Below are 16,923 nucleotides of genomic sequence, written 5' to 3'. Positions count from 1 at the left end.
GAGACAACAACTCCTTGTTCACCTTAATATAATGGTGTATCTAAACGTAAGAACCTTTTCGTTAAGGATATGATGAATGTCATGTTGATCATTTCAGAATTACCTGCTAACTTGTGGGGGTAGGTCATCCTCTCTGCTTGTTATACCCAGAGGATAAGATAAAACTCTAAAGATAAGATAAAGCTTTATATGAGTTATGAAATACTGAAATAATATAAAACCATCTTATCCGTACTTGAAAGTGTGTGGGTGTTCGGCAAAACTGGTAATCTCTTCTCCTAAATTAACTAAAATATATGACCCGAAACTAGAGGTGTAAAACAACACAACCCATCTCACGAAGTTACGTGCTTAAATAGCGTGTTGTGTTTCTGCTGTGCCGGAGATTAAATCCTGCCATCCTGTGCCGTGCTAGACAACATGTTGTGCTATATCAGAAAAATAAACGTGTTGTGCTATGTCGGGCACATTTATTTTATGTTTCCTAATATAAATGTTTTCCAAACTATTTAGGTATTATATATGTTAATGCGAAAATAAGTTCACATAACGACGATAAAATGTCAAAAATGGCAAAAAAAAGACTCTTTTGCAATATACTGTACTATGTCATGTTATGTAGTGTTTTATGCTTATTATTACAACGTGCTTTCTTAACGTGCTGTGTTGTGTTACTGCTTATCCATGCAGCGTACTGTGCTGTGCCACGTGTTTATCCATACCGCGTGCCAATTAGTCTAGTCCTGTCCAACCCACGAAACTAACGTATTGTGTCGTGCTAAGCTAAGTCACATCCTGGACTTGGCTCAAATTTTAGCGTGTCGTGCTGTCTGTGCTCGTGCTGGCACGGCCCAATTCACTTCTACCCGAAATTACTGCTTCGGGTTTCTAAAGTTTCTTAATGGAATCCGCAAAAAGTCAGAAGTGAAAAACGAGGACAAAATCAATGAATCAGAGAGGTAATCAAGGTTTCTACTTTCTTTGAATACCTCCTTCCTTCTAATCTAATTTTCATTGTTTTTACAGTCCGCCAAATATTTGTTTGTAGGTGCTACTGGTAGTAGTGATGGTGAAACAGCAAGGATTACAGTCGAATTCCTTGAAGTTGCCATTAATACAATCGTTTTCCTTAAAGGGGTTTACCCATCTGGTAAAGGGTTCTCAACTTTGATTATTCCTTACAAGACTCAGATTAAAATTCGATTGTATGTGATGATATCATTATTGTTTTGCAGGTGCTTTCAAGAGATGTCGTTATATGAATGTTGTGGTTCAGAAATCTCGGCATCCCCAACTCAGAGATTACATCCATTCCACTGTCCACAACCTTCGACCCTTTATTCAAAAGGTTAGCCAGTTAATTGTGATTATTAGACCAATTTGTTTCATTTTGATTCTGTAATTATGTGAAAGATACTGAATTTGATTAGTGAATAGTTGAAATTTCCGAGAATATATGAGCTTTGATCAATTTTATTAAGTTGTTGTCTGAGTATGAAGGGATTATTTCATACATTTGACTGTCATAGTATGGACATTGGTTGTATCAAGTGATCATTCTATCAGCAGTTTCTGCACTTTTTCTGTTTTGAAGTGCTTGGTTACGTTTGGTGTAAGGTTAATTTGTTCATAAGCGTTGAATTTACTTGAGCATACTGATAAAATCGAAACTGAAAAAAGAAGGGGAAAAAATAAATAAAGGGATCATGTTTCATAATCGGTGTTTAACTAGAGCATCGACTGTTCCCAAGTGGAAATAGTATTAGAAGAGGTGAAACTTAGGAGGATGTGGCAGTTGTAATCCTATTGCCTTTATAAAAACTTTAGAAGGTTTTTGTTGTGTTTCAGAGACTGTTAATGTCGTCGATGCTGGTTTATTTGATGAAGTTGATTTTTCGGAGTTTGATTGCTCTATTTCTCTTAAACTCTATTATTCATTCAGGTGTAGGTAAGTGATGATGTTTGATGGAACTGCACAAAAATGCAGGACAATGTTAGTGTTAAAATTACGGTCATCAAATTGAAATCATTTATAATAAGACGATAAATCCACATTGTTGATTTGCTCATCAACTTATGGACTTTACATATCAGGACTTGTATGATAACAGAAGTGATGGAAATTTGGGTAGTTGCAAATAGTATAAATTTATGACGTGACTTTTTTTTTCCCCAGTGGAACTGTCTTGATATGCTGCTAAAGATGATACTTTTCTGTTACCAAAACAGGGCTTAGTCGAAAGGGTGGCAGTCATTTTCTTTAACAATGATAATATCCCGTCAGAGAGATTCGTGTTCAAGTTTACTGTCAGCAATCTCTGTAGCTCTAGTGTTGAAGAAGGTAGCATGGAGTCTTATCTAAGGTCATTCCTTGTCAAGCTGTCGGCTTCTGAGCCCCTCACTAAAGTTACCTCGATGGGTATGTTTATTACTGGCTAGGTTATTGTTAGCTTGGTTACTTCCTCTACTCTTTGGTTTGTATGTGAACATTTCGTTATTTTTGCTTTCATGTGCATTCACAAGAGTGGAAGATAGATTTTTGATTATAACTAACAGACTGCAGGTGGGAGATAGTTGGATACTTTTCAACCCTGCCTGAAGAGGCCATAGGAAGTGAAGAGGCAAAGTTGTGGACTTGTACGCACACCAAGCAGTGGCAGCAGCCTGCACTTATAACTCCCATCAAGTCAATGAGTAGTGAACCCTTAAACATGCAGTTATATCTGGAACACCCAAATTTGTCTGAACAAAACTCTAGTTTGGTTATCGAAGATTCTCCGGATAGAGTGACATCAAGCTCTCCCTCATTAGATGGTTTTCAGCCTGTTCTGCGTGGTTTTAAGAAATAATATGCTTTACATGAGTTCATTGTTGTATTATTTCTTCTACTTTGTTATCGCTTTTTTTTTTTTTTTTTTTTTTTTTTTTTTTTTTGCCTGCTTCTCTTTTCAAGAGGTTCTGACTTTATGTCCCCTCCTGTTTTTTCTTTTCTTTTATTGTATTAATGAATTCTCGTTGTGAGTTTAGTTTGAATTGAAAGAACAAAACCCTGGTGAAAGATAAACCTCCTCTGATCCATGAAGGTCTGAGCTGCAAGGGTATACAAAGAACCATACAGGTATGTGCACTTGTACTCCTCCCCAGTTGGGACAACAGATTCGAAATCCATGTGATGCTGGTTCTCAAGTTCTGACTTCTGTGGACATAAATTGCTTAATCATGCAGGGCACATCAGGTTAGAAGCTTTAAAGCAATGTATTTATTGCTTAGCGGCAAGATGCAACCAAGTTCTTTCAAAGTGTGAACGATTCTAGACCTGACTTAGTGAAGATGCAGGTCTCTCCCCATCCCTTTTTATTGCACCTTGTAATTTCGAAAGTTCGAGCGATCATCTTTAACTATAATCAAATTGAGGGGTATATGTATACCTGTATGGGGATTTCGTTTTCAATTGTAAGATCTGATATGCTTCCTGATACTCATAAGTAAATGTATATAAGTGATAAGATGTTGGATTTCTGGCACGATCCTGAGAAATGATGCTCGTATGCTGGCATTATGAACTGGTTCCGGTGTCCGTTCCCACTGGTCCTTCTAGATTTCAGTTCACTTTTTTTTTTTTTTTTGGTGTGCTTTTGGCTTTGGCTATTCAGGTTTTTTCCTGTCTCCAAAGCTCATTCGCACAATTGGACTAGGTCCGTCTCATGGACTCCAAAAGGACCAAAACCGTGGTTGAGTTGATGTTACAAAGTTTATTCAAAAGCCCGGAACCCAACCCGACTTTTATCATCATGTTCTGCTAATGTTGCTTTGCTCTCGCATCCATAGGACACCCAGCTCACTCACTTTTAATCTTTCTTGAATACTAAGATTTCTAACTTGTCTAATTCACTCAATTTCTTTAACGTTATTTTTATCTAAAATTGGTATCGTCATCCAGATTCTCTATTGTGATCTGCGTGATCCAAAATATATTTTAGAAATTTCTTGTCGAGCAGCATGTGTTGCAGTGCTTATCAGAAAAAAAAAAAAAACCCAGAATATGCCTCATGACCTTAAAATTGCCACTAAAATCAAAATCTGCATTGGATCTTGATCCGATAATTATATTGTTGTCAAAAAATTGTGAATGTCGAATGAAATCCATCCCAGTGATTTGAAAGTTATTGCGCGGCGCAAAATAGACAACGTTCCTTAAATTTGGTCCCTTATTCTCTGGCTACATGTATAATGGCAATGCAATCTAGAAAACCTTCTATTCTTTAACTTTATAAAATTTCTTTTTATCTGTTTCCCTTGTGTAAAATAATTGCGTTTCTATTTTGGATTGATTTTAATAAAATAAGATGAATTGGATTGGAGAAGACATCCTTTTTGTTAAAAACCATCTTATTCCTCGGATGTGAGAATGGCATAGCAATTTTGTTTGCTAAATCACAACGGGAGAGCATCCATTTTCATGCACACGCATTCCAAGATATTCACTTGATTAGTTAAATAGTTAATGGATAATTCTACTACAAGGCGTGTTAAGAAATTTGCGCAAAATCGGACTATAAGTTAGATAAACTAGTTTTTCACCCGTGCAATCTATTGCTTATGGTATATTGAATGCTCTTTTTATATCCAACATTAAAAAAGGGTCGTATCTTAGTTAGAAATTGCTTTGTTAGAAATCCAGGGCTAATAAGAGATCTTGAGTAGTAATATCTATCAAATGGATAATTAATTGACGATCCAACAATCACTGCACATGACAACGCAATGGTCTGCTGTGTTGCAATTTAGAAAATTCGCATATATATGCGACCAAAATTATCTTATTTTTGGTTTCTAAGTATCTTGTTTAAAAATCTTTTTTTTTGGTACCATTATTTCATGCAAAACATGAGGATTTAGCAAAAGAATAGAAATAGTTTGGTATTGTTAAGCTTAAATACATCCATGAGGAGTAGAATAGGGACTAAAAGTGAGCAACTCTAATTTGAGTACTGTTAATAGGAGGGGGAAAACCGATTTGAGGGGCAGAGGCGCAGCTGTTAGTGGGGTGGATGGTGCCATGGCCCCACCTAAAATTTTAAAATCTCGTACCTAGTGTTACATGTTTGGTAGTGAGTCATTTCGTACGTGAATATGCGAGTAGGAGAAATTCAATACAAATGTCAATATAAGGCCATAGCCCATAGGCCCATAGGATTTCTATTTAGTGTTCATCGGAAATTTCATCAAATCGATAATCTCCTCCTCTCTTATGTGAACTTAGTCGGTTGCCTTCCCTTGCAGAGCTGTAAGTACTCTAGTCTCTATAATGTAGTTGTACCAATTTACCTAACCAATATCGTATATTATATCAATTGATACTATTACTATGAACAATTGATTTTTAAAATTTCATTTTACCATTATAAATCCTTTTACTTTGGTACTATGAACAATTGATTTTTTTAAGGTAAAAAGGTCATTTATTTTATTTTACAGTGTATGATGCAAAGGGACGTAACTTGTTTACCAAAAGAAAAATGATTAACCTAGGTTAAAGGAATTTTTTTCATAATGCCCCACCCAAGTAAAAATCCTGACTCCGTCGCTATTGAGGAGGGAAATTATGGGGAGGAAACTAAACCTTTTGAGGAGGGATTGACTCTTTTAAGATGATGACAAAATGTCTATAATATCCTTATTTATAATTAGGTTCACAGACCAAACAAGACCCAAATGAAATACCTGGATTGAAAGTACTTTGTCTTCTCCCTCTATCGACTGTTAGTTCGAGCTCTCAATTTCCTGTACGTGATGACCAAACAGATAGACGCCGAGCAAGGAGTGATTATTGAGAAATAAGAATTAATCGTCCCATATATCAAAACTATTAAAAGAAAAATGTATCTGAAAAAACAACTGTTTAAATTAAATACATTTGTTAATTTTAACCTAATTATTTTAACGGAAAATGGGTCATTTGTCCAAAAAAATTTAAAACATGGTTCTAATGGACGAGTAAAAATTATTATGGGTGAAATGGACACCAAAAAAATAGCAAGAATGAAACTGGATGCATCCTGACTTAAACTTAAAAAAGAGTGAGGATGAAACTGGATGCATCCTGATGTAAATTAAAAATAATAAAAAGTATTTGAAAATGGGTTGGATGAAACTATTTACATCCTGCCTATTTTTACATTCTCGTCCATTTAAACAGTATCAAATTTTACATGTCTTTTTCATCCAGGAATTGTTGATTTTGGTCTTTCTAACAAATTTTGTGTTATGTTAATCCAAACAAGAACACGAAATCAGAAGACGATAAAATTCATTTTATATTCATATAGATTTTTCATGAACCAGCATAAACATTCTTAATCATCCGACGTAAACAAACATTAGCAATAATCATAGTAATCAGCACCTGATAAAGAATGGTTTTTTTTTTTTGCTTTTGGACGGAAAAGATAAACCAGAAGGGTTGATCTTTTTCTGGATGGAAAAGATAAAACATTAGTACGAAGGATCTTTAGGAAACAGGATTGAGAACGATAATTTTATTAACTGTAAAGGGTAGGTTGGGTAATGTGTAACTAAAATAAGTGTTTGACTTTGACCATGTATTGACTTGAATTTGGCCGAAATTTTTCCCTCTGCATATCCATTTTTTCCCTCCTAATTATAACATGATTCCCTAATCTGTATATACCACAACAAAGATCTCTGTTTACATGGAAAGGATTTCGAAAATATAGCTATTGATAATATATAGTACTATTATTACTCGATTCTCACACGATGTCATAATTTTATTACTCGATTCTCACACGCTGCCATAATTAAGATTTGTGACAGTAAAGATCCACTTTGCTATGGAAATAATTCCGTACCATGTATTGCTCAATTCTTACGCGTTTATAAGGCTCAATTCTTACGCGTTTATAAGATCTGGAAAATAATAGGATCTAGAAAATATGTTATTTCTATATTTTTGCTTGGATTTTAAAGATACTTTGTTTCGCAGATTTAGATGGTATCATTGCTGGGAAACTCAATCCATAAAGAAAAGAATATCCATATTACACGTTTTTTTACTGTAAAAAACCATTCCACAATAACACATAAATAACGTTTTTTTATTATAAAAACCCATTCCACAATAACACATAACTATAAGAAGCCAAACATTTACTAAAAGAGAAACAACAACAAAGCTGGAAATAATTGTAATGCAAATTGCAATTAAACGAAAATAGTGAGACTTTTCCCTTGTCCTACTTATTAAAAAACTAGGTGTTGGACATTTGGTGGGTACCAAACGCCAAATAATCCTTATTTTACTAAAAATGATAGCAATAAAAACTACTTATGTTGTAGTGGAAATATGGTGAAAGTAAAGAGGCAAAGATAGGTTTCTATTGATCAGAATAATAGGGTTACATGGAACAATATCCTTTATATACATGCAGAAGGGAAACCCTAGATATCTACCTAGGCCGCACGTCTATGGGTCGTGGGCCCTACAACACTCCCCCTTGTGTGGTCCAATAGAACTTCATATGCTGCTTCAGATTTAGTGCTTCGAATGTCGTCCTCTCCTTGATGACTTGTGCCGTAATCAATTGCCTCATTAAAACTTTGACAAGGAAAAGCCCATTGGGACAAAATCTTGGTACAACTCCTCACATGTAGTACTTCACATGTTGTATCTGGTACTTTACATGTAGTTCATCACATGGAATACGGTCTTCAAGGACCGCCAAGTCTAAGTTAATTTTCTCCTTAAAACTTCGTCAGGAAAACCCATAGGGACAAAACCTGAACTAAAGAAAAAGAATACAATATTAAGAAAACTTAGAACATACTTGGATGTGTATATGTTGCCTCATTAAAACCTTGACAAGGAAAACCCAGCGGGACAAAATCTTGACGAAGGGAAAAGAGTACAACGTGACAGATGCAAGTAAAGGTGATCCGTTGCAGATGATCACTTTGCTCCATTGAAGTTAACTAGTTGCTTCACAACTCTTAAGGAAGAAAATCCTCGTGGGAAAGACAATATCCTTAGATGGGAAATCATATTTCCGGTGTTTGTTGTTGTCTCATTAAAAATCTTGGCGAGCAACAAAACCCTGTGGGAGAAAGTAACCTCAGTGAAGGAAAAGAGTTCAACACACCATTAGGTGCTCCCCTGATGCCAGACAATTTTCATTAGTCTAACGCGGTCAAAAGGAGTTTATCACACATTACTTTGGTGACTTAGATGTTTACAAGACCACGTTGTTGTTTCTGGAAGTTACGTTGCTTAAGAGAATATCGCGTTTCATTTCTCTGATTCAGATATTTTCAGTAATATCAACGCGATCTCTATGTCTTCAACGTTCAACATACTTGATGTTTTTAGTGTTGTCTCGCTAAAACCTTGTCGAGTAACAAAACCCTTTGGGAAAAACTATTCTCGATCGAAGGGAAAAAGAGTACAACACAGCTTCAATTTCAAAGTAAAATATGTCGACATCATATCCTTGGATCCCCCCTGATGTCGGCATCTCCCCCTGATTACTTTGAGAGATTATTCTAGACAGTTTCTTTAGTCATGTACTTTTTGAAAATGAATATCGGTAATGACTTAGAAAATAGTCTACCATATCTCCCCATGATTACTTTCGTTGGAGAAGATATTATAGTTCCTTCATAATCAACAACATTTGAATTGCAGTTCCTTTAGCATTCCTTTTTATGTCTTTGGAGGGATAAAACAAAGTCATGTCAATGGTTACTTTTAAGTACATGAGTACATTCATTGTACCATTCCAATGACGTTGCATTGGCGCTGAGCTATATCTAGCTAACAAGTTTCCTGAGGATGTAAAATTTTTGGTCCAATACATTATGCTAAGTACAAAAATGCGTCTATTGAAATTAAATAGGGGAATTTCATATCCCAACACATCTTCGTCATCTTTCGTTAGACGAAATGGTCATTTACTTATTTTTTCTGTACTTCAACTAATCATTGGAGTGCTATCAGGATGCATGTCTTTGTTAAATTTCCTGACAACTTTAGACATATGCAAACTGGTGGAATAATATACCCCATATTTTTCATCTCAAATTCGTATTTCAAATAGCTTTTAAGGTATCTTATTACATCAAGAGTACCCATCATGTCTGTACCATCGACATAGATAGCTATAATTCCAAATCAGGAACTTTCTTGTAAATACGCAAGGAAAAATAACTTACTTGTCTATCCCCTCCAAATAAAATAGTCACTTATACGGGTATACCACATCCGCCTGATTGCTTCAATCTATAAGTGACACTAGTGGAAAATGGGGTTTTTAGGACTCACATCTGAGACCCTCATTGACTGTAGTTGGACCTTTGACCGAACATAGCGGTCTCTGATATAATAAAAACACGGAAAAATTCGGAGATGATTAATAGCCGTCTCTGAAATGTTACTATTTTGCCCCAAATCTGCTACCAATCCCACGACCCATAAAAACCGATTGAGATGTGATAATATTTTTATTATTTGACCGAGGATATAAATACCTATTTCTCTCTCCCCATTTTTAATCTCTCACTTTCTCTTTTTCTTCTTCTGTTTTCTCGGCCTCTTATGTCTTATCCATATCTTCTTCATCCATTTCATCCACCAAACTGATAAAAAAACCCAGAAGAAATCAATTAAATCTCTCTCGATCTCTTAGCCATCTTCTTCACCCACCAAATCGAAACTGAAAAGAAAACCCAGAAGAAATCAATTAAATCATCTGCTCTCCCGGTATCGTATTCATCTTCTTCATCGACCAAATCGAAACTTAAAAAAACCCAGAAGAAATCAATTAAATCATTGCTCTTAAACCCTGGGTTTGTTTCTATAAATTAAAAGAAACACCCATTTCCCAGTTTGATTAAATCATGGGGTTTGTTTCTATAAATTTCTTCTAGTAATTAGGGTTTACTCTTTGATTTTTCTTCAATTTTTTTCTTGTTCCTTTTGTTTGTTCATAAGGTTATTTTTTTTGTTCCTTTCATGCAGAGTATTCTCGTGATTTAATCCAAGGTCTCTTCTTTTTATTGGTAGCCATTTAGGCATTTTTCTTAATTAGTCTCAACAATTTCCGATTTATTTTGGTTTAATGAATCAAGGTTCGATTATCAACTCTACTTGTTTTGATAATCTAGGATTTGTAATTTTTCTACAATCTCAGAAGATCTAGTTGTTAGGATCTTTGTTGGATTCAATATCTAGTTGAAGTATTCCTTTTCCCTCGATTTTATACACAAAAAATTGGTAAAATATTTTATTTATTTTTGAATTTTTTTTACCTTTAATGTCCATTGAGTGTTTGGAGTTATGGGTCTGATGTTGGATTCCTAACAAGGAGGTTTTATTCCAAATTGTTTTTATCTCACTGATTGGATGTCCCCTGTTTAGTTGTTTTTCATTGATCTCTGGATTGTTTGAATTTTGAATCGCTAATTAAACTTTTGGGGGTTATGGCAGAAACATGTAAGTTTTTTTTATCTCAATTTTAATTTCAATTTGAATCTCATTGGAAAATTGTGATTCAAGAATGTTAAATGGAAAAGTGCTTGGTTTGCTTGATTTTAATAGTTAATTTGTTTTTCTACTTGATGCAGGATCTTGGTTTTGAAGCTAGAAGACCCTACACAGCCAGGGTAAATATTATGATCTGTTGGTATGCTATGTTTAATGAAAAAGTGCTCGGTTTGCTTCAAGAATGTTAAATGAAAAAGTGCTTGGTTTGCTTGATTTTAATAGTTAATTTGCTTTTCTACTTGATGCAGGTGCTTGGTTTTGAAGATGGAAAACCCTACGCAGCCAGGGTAAATACTATGATCTGCCCGTATGCCTATGTTTATTGTACTTTAATTTCTATGAGTTATGCATTGCTCGATTTGTTGCTTTGATCAATGAGGGTATATATTTGTTGTTGATGAAGTTATTAGAAACCAGTTACTGAAATACTTAAGGGCCCAGTTTTGATTAACAAGAACTGGTTGAAGGTGCTATTACTTATGGATTCTAGTTGATAATGATTCCGAACATTTCCCTGTCCAATTAATTGCATTTCTCTTCTAAACTCATTTGAAATCATTGATTCTTCCATATTCAAGGGATTAATATTTTTGAGTCTTTCGACAAATTTTATATTTGGTCCTGTGTTAGTTGCATACGTCTAGTTTGTCTCATGTACTGAGAAACATTTCCTTTTTTTTTGGTAGATTTGATTTTTCTGTTCTCATGAGCTTGTGTTTGGCAACAGAGTCATGCCGACAACATGTTTGACAAAATTCCTAAGTAAAAATGGGGTGTTGATGAATAGAAATTTACTATATTATCTTTCTAATGACTTGAGACATTAAGCGCCATCTTTGTTTGGTTGTACTGACAAGAATGAGCAATATATTGAAGAAATATGTATATTTGTTTTTCATGTCTCCTCTTTTTTATCTTCTCTCAATAAACTTTTGGATGTTGACTTGCATGTTGAGACTGACAATAATTTAGACAGTTTATAATTGATAGAATGGGTCGAACCTTTTAAATTTTAGATTGTTGACACATGCACTCATTTTCATTTCACTTTAAGTGGGAATGTTGGTTCCTATGGTAGTTTTTGTTGGAGGGAAATTAACAAGTTTATTCATGAAATCCAACCTAAATGACTCCATATGGTCGTGTGTCCGTTAATATGTTGGGTGTATGCAAACTGATCCACTATACACATCTATCATATGTTTAGGACTGAGCACCCACTACATTTCCTATTTATTTCTCTCTTTCTCTCATATACTGCACTAATCACTTGAGGTTTGTTATCCACGCAGTCCGTTTCTAAGTTACTAAATTTATTATGAACTTTCCCCTAACCCTATGAAATCTCAACATATATGTACTATTAACCATGTGATTCTAGATAGAATGTCATAGATTATATTTTCGTGAGAGAGTTTTCTAAGGAATGCCATAGCTTATATTTTCTTGAGAGAGTTTTCTAAGTTTAGTGTAAAATCCATGGCATGTTGGTATTTTTAGCGTAACTTCATGTCACATTAGTGGTTTCCAAATAATTACGGATAGCTCGTCTCTCTGAATTTTAAATTTTAGATTATCAATTTATTTGGTTTTTATCAGTCCTCTCGACTTTCTCACGGTTCATTCATATACCTCTGTATTTATGTTCTCGTGAATCCCTTGATTGTGTGATAGACTTGAAATCATAATAAACTTGGGTTAGCGCATTAGTTGTGGAGACTAGAGTGGTCTGTTAGCTACGATTTGGGATTGGTATAAAATTATACTATAATGCGCCCTATATGTGAAACATGCAATATTAAGTAGTCTGTCAACTCATTATTGCATATTTCGCTCCTCTTAGAAAAAGATATCATGACTTTATTATTTAGACTTGGTATTTGATTGAATGGTTGTGCTGACGGTGGATTAAGATTGTTTTCACTATACATTGTTACCATTTTCTGACTTAAACATCTTGTTTTTGCAGGTTGGTTTGTGATGACATACGTGGATTAAGATTATTGTTTCCCAACACCTTATAATTCCATTGGTGGAAATCATGTAGCTCCCCCTGCGCACATGTGAGTTGACAACATACCCTGAACCTCCTTTGTGATTTGATTTTGCTACTTATTTGGTTCAGATAGCAGGCCGAATTTTGGGTTATAATCTGCACCTCTTATATTCCACTATATATATAACCTGTTGGTTGTTGATACAATTTTGAATATTATTCCCTGTGATATTAGTATTTGCATACCAAATGCATTACACCATAGTAATTCCCTTTTAGTCATTTTCTTTTCTTGAATTTCCCTGCTTTCTTCATTTATGTTTTCACTCTTGTTGCATGATTGTATACCTGCTACTGGTGGGCCCGGGAAAGCGTATAAAATTGAAGCGAAATGAAACGGGCCTACAGTAATACCGCAAGTGCACGGTCATCAGTTGTAGCTCGTGCAAGTACGGGTCGATCCACAGAGACTGGGGGTGTTTGGTTTTTCTAGCTATTTGGGCTCTAAATTGCTATTGGGCTTCTAATTGTGTTTTGGGCTTAGTGGGTTTTTGTAACAATGAAATGGTTTTGGGCTCAGTGGGCTTTTGGATTGACTGTGAACTTATGGGCTTTTGGTCTTTTGAATTGCACTGGGCCTTGGGCTTTGATTAAGTCCACAATGGACTGGACCTTTGATTTTTGGAATGAACTGAGCCTTGGGCTCAGTTGGCTGGGCCTTTAGATTAGCTAGGCTTCTGAGCTATGAACTAGATTACACTGGGCTTTTGTAAAACAAGGTAATGAATGCAGTAACAAGAACAGGAGAAACAAATGAGAAGAAAGAGCAAATAGTGGCAGTGAAGCTGTGATATTTACAAAGCAATGAAGATGGTAGTGAAATAATGAGACAATGGATGATAAAACAATAAACACAAGAAAACAGATACAAATACAAAACACAAAACAGGTGACAGTGACAGTGGAGAGTGATAGTGAAGAAAAGCAAAGGAAATGGTGAAAATGGCAGTGAAGATGGCAATGGAAATGAAGCAAAGAGAAAGAACCAAGGCCTTGGCCAAGGGCAATGGCAGGGGAGCAAAACTACATATACAAAACAGAGAAACAACACAACTAGGTTATGAATCCACCTTGTGACCTAGCCAGATAGTGTAGTTCTAGGTTGAATCCCTAATGGAACTAAGTGACAGTTAAGGCCAACTTAAGATCCTAAGCATACAAAAAGGGAATAGCAAGATAATCAGCTTGCTCAACTGATGTGCTCCTAGTATTGACTGTCTTTTGACAATACAATCAATCACAAGCACTAGTGAGCACTGATTTCTCCCATTGCTCAATCAATTTAGTGCACTAAGGCTTCTAACCTAACATTCCACTACCTAACAGTCCACTAAAGCTTCATCTGAGCCTCAGCTAATGAGAACATGAGAGAACAGATGGAATAACACATGATTAACAGGAACAACACAAAAATTGGAGAGACTGGCTAATCCAGTTCTCCCAAAACATCACATTAACAACAACATCAACAGGACAATAAAACAGGGAAAGGAATTAAACACATGAACATTACACAAAACCGAACATGAACATTACACAGTGAATACCAAGAAAACAACATATACAGAACATCAAAGTTCTGGACACTGGCTATTCCAGCATAAGCCTTTACATCACACCCACAGTCATATTTATACCCAATTACAAGTTAGGGTTCTTCCCAAAAAATCCCTAAAATCAAACAGAAATTAGGTAAATTATTTCTACCTAATTTGACAGTACAAATCAGACCCATATCTTCTATAATGCTCCTCCATGCTTCTCCCTAACAGTAATTAGAGTTTACTCGAAAATCCCCAAATTAACTGAAATTAGGGTTTGGGTTTTTTTTCTTACCTTGATGTGACAAATCTCCTCAATTAGCATCGACCCATGTCTTCTCTGCTTCTCCTGGTGCCTTTCCCATACCTTGATTTCTTCTCTAGGTCACCTACTTCATCAACCTCTCACGCTTAGGGTTTCAGGGAAGAAACGTGAGAGATTGAGGGAATAGAGGGCTAGATAGTTAGGGGGTGATGATGGGTTGGTAGTTTAGGGATGATGTGAGACAGGTAGAGGTGGTGGCGTGGCAGTGGAGTGGGTAGTGGTGATGATGGAGAAGGTGGTTCTGTTGCAGAGAGGGGGGGGGGGGGAAGAGAAGAAGTCGATGGAGAAGAAGGAGGGGGCGTTTGGTTAGGGTATAGGTATAGGATACTAGTGTGTTGAGCAGGTGTAGAGGATTTTGATGTTTCGCGAAGCTGGACCGTAGGATTATAGGATGATGGAATGATCCAACGGCGCGATGGAAATGGATGAGGGGAGACCGTTGGATGACGAGATACATCAAAACTGACGGCGAAGATCGAGGTTAGGTGTTGTAGTGTTAAGCGGAAGTATCGAGATTTGATGAGCAGGCAAAGAAGCGACCGTAGGATCTAAATGTGATCTAATCTGAAGGCTTGGAATTTAGGTACTATGGTGTTTTGCAGGGACTTCAGATTTTGATGAACGATGAAGAAGCGACCATTGGATGATGAGATGGATCCGATCTCACGGCTGAGAATGGAGGCGGGTATGGATATAGAAAATGGGTTTGGGTAAGGGTTTTGGGCCTTGGGTATGCCAAGCCCATATCTTCTTTAAGAACAATTCTTCCTTCTTGAGCCCATTCCTAGCTTTTTGGACGTGCGCTCCATTCTTTGCGGCTTCCTTGCGTAATTCTTCCTGGCTTTTCACCACTTTTCTGCTCCGCAAGTCATCCGACTTTATTTATTACCTAAAAATGCAAAATTAATTAAGAAAAATATTTATTCTTGAAAACAATGAAAATACAGAATATGGGATAAAATGTAGAATTAATGCACAAAAGATGAGTTAAATGCCAAGAAAAATATATAGAAATATGCGCTTTTTAGCACTCATCAAATACCCCCAAACCTGAATTTTACTTGTCCTCAAGTAAAACAAAACTAAGGAAATCCTACCTATACCACTGTCGCTGGTCTCTCGAATGCATTTAGCGTATGCACTAAGCCTTTTAAACCACTAAGTGTCCCTAGTGGACGAGTTAAGTCTCGTGAAGGTTTGCTTAGAACGTACCTACAAAGTTCTAGGTCAAAATATAAGCTCATATTCCATCAAATGTGACATGTGCAAGACAGTTTAAGCTCACAGCAAAATGGAGATGTCAATCTAGCTATCAAAGGCACAATCCTAGCACTGATAACAAAAAAAGACATGTGATAAGAGTGTAAAGTGTATCTACACATGTGTAAAGAAAGATCTGAAGTTATGACTACTAATCACCAAGAGATAGTTTCTCAGGCTAAGAACCAAGGTCGAAATCTAGCTAGCTGTCCGGACTTTACGAGAATTGTGAATGAGTTGGAGGTATTTCACAATTACTCGCGTTGTACATCAATGGCATACACCCTTCCTTGCTTATTACAATAAAACACAAAAGATGACTCTTTACATGACTCTTATTTACATTGACTACTCTCTTTTATTTTTGGAACAAGAGATGATGGAATTGATAAATACTTGATTTTTTTGTATTTTTCTGATATTTTTTCTATATATACATCGTTTTTTTTTTTTTTTTTTTTTTTTTTTTTTTTTTTTTTTAAGGAGACACTTTTGATACATATACAAAAGGAAACAAAAGATTACATGACACTTTGCAAGAGGTAGCCCTTTTTGATGCACCCAGTTAAATTCGATGGTTGTTTTTCTTAATGTAACCTCCACCTTCTATCCCAACCAACCAAAGAACAAGCTAGTCAAGTTTCGTTCAGTATTCTAAAGTGATTGGCAATCGTGACTTCCTATCAAACACCTTGAAGATCGAGGCTATACATGTATTGGTAGATCGTGCGCGTGCAAATTTCTTATCACTATGTGAATTGTGCTAGAATCAGGGTGCCTAAATATCTAGACTAAGACTCCTAATAATTACATATTTGCACAAGAGTCAACATTTCAAGGTAAATGAGCTCCATTTTTATGTTTTTTCATTTTTTAATTTTTTTTTTGAATTTTTTCGATTTTTTCAAAAGAAGAAGGAGTTCGTTTTCAATTATAGCATATTATCAAAGTATCTACTTTTCACCCCCAAACCTAAACTAAACATTGTCCTCAATGTTTCAAAATATGAACAAAATTATAATACAACATATGAAGAGGATCATGTTGAGTAGAGAAAAAGGAAAGAGAATACCCGATTTTGGCGAAAGCAATATTAGAACTCCGTTATTCAAGGCAAGAATCCAACATATGTCAGCCGAGATCATATTGGATTAGCAAAATATATACAAAAGGAACAAAAAGG

General features: G+C 35.7%; 1 protein-coding gene across 1 annotated transcript; it reads left to right on the top strand.

Annotated features, from left to right (window-relative positions):
- The first annotated feature begins 936 nt into the window (after window positions 1–936).
- On the top strand, window positions 937–3,524 carry LOC113341803 (DNA polymerase zeta processivity subunit-like). The gene is made up of 6 exons (XM_026586551.1): window positions 937–959; window positions 1,049–1,150; window positions 1,236–1,348; window positions 2,230–2,419; window positions 2,557–3,118; window positions 3,226–3,524. Exons 1-5 carry the CDS (start codon window positions 947–949, stop codon window positions 2,847–2,849), a joined length of 711 nt encoding a protein of 236 aa, XP_026442336.1. The 5' UTR covers window positions 937–946; the 3' UTR covers window positions 2,850–3,118; window positions 3,226–3,524.
- Window positions 3,525–16,923: the final 13,399 nt, after the last annotated feature.

The sequence above is a fragment of the Papaver somniferum genome, unplaced genomic scaffold, assembly GCF_003573695.1.
Source record: "Papaver somniferum cultivar HN1 unplaced genomic scaffold, ASM357369v1 unplaced-scaffold_31, whole genome shotgun sequence".
NCBI classification, from domain to species: domain Eukaryota; kingdom Viridiplantae; phylum Streptophyta; class Magnoliopsida; order Ranunculales; family Papaveraceae; genus Papaver; species Papaver somniferum.
Note: the sequence above shows the minus strand (reverse complement) of the source record. Positions and strands in the feature narration are given on the sequence as shown.

Coding starts and splice junctions, on each gene's coding strand:
- LOC113341803 (XM_026586551.1), top strand. Junction 1,151..1,235: donor TAAAGGGGTTTACCCATCTG/GTAAAGGGTTCT, acceptor ATTGTTTTGCAG/GTGCTTTCAAGAGATGTCGT. Junction 1,349..2,229: donor TTCGACCCTTTATTCAAAAG/GTTAGCCAGTTA, acceptor TTACCAAAACAG/GGCTTAGTCGAAAGGGTGGC.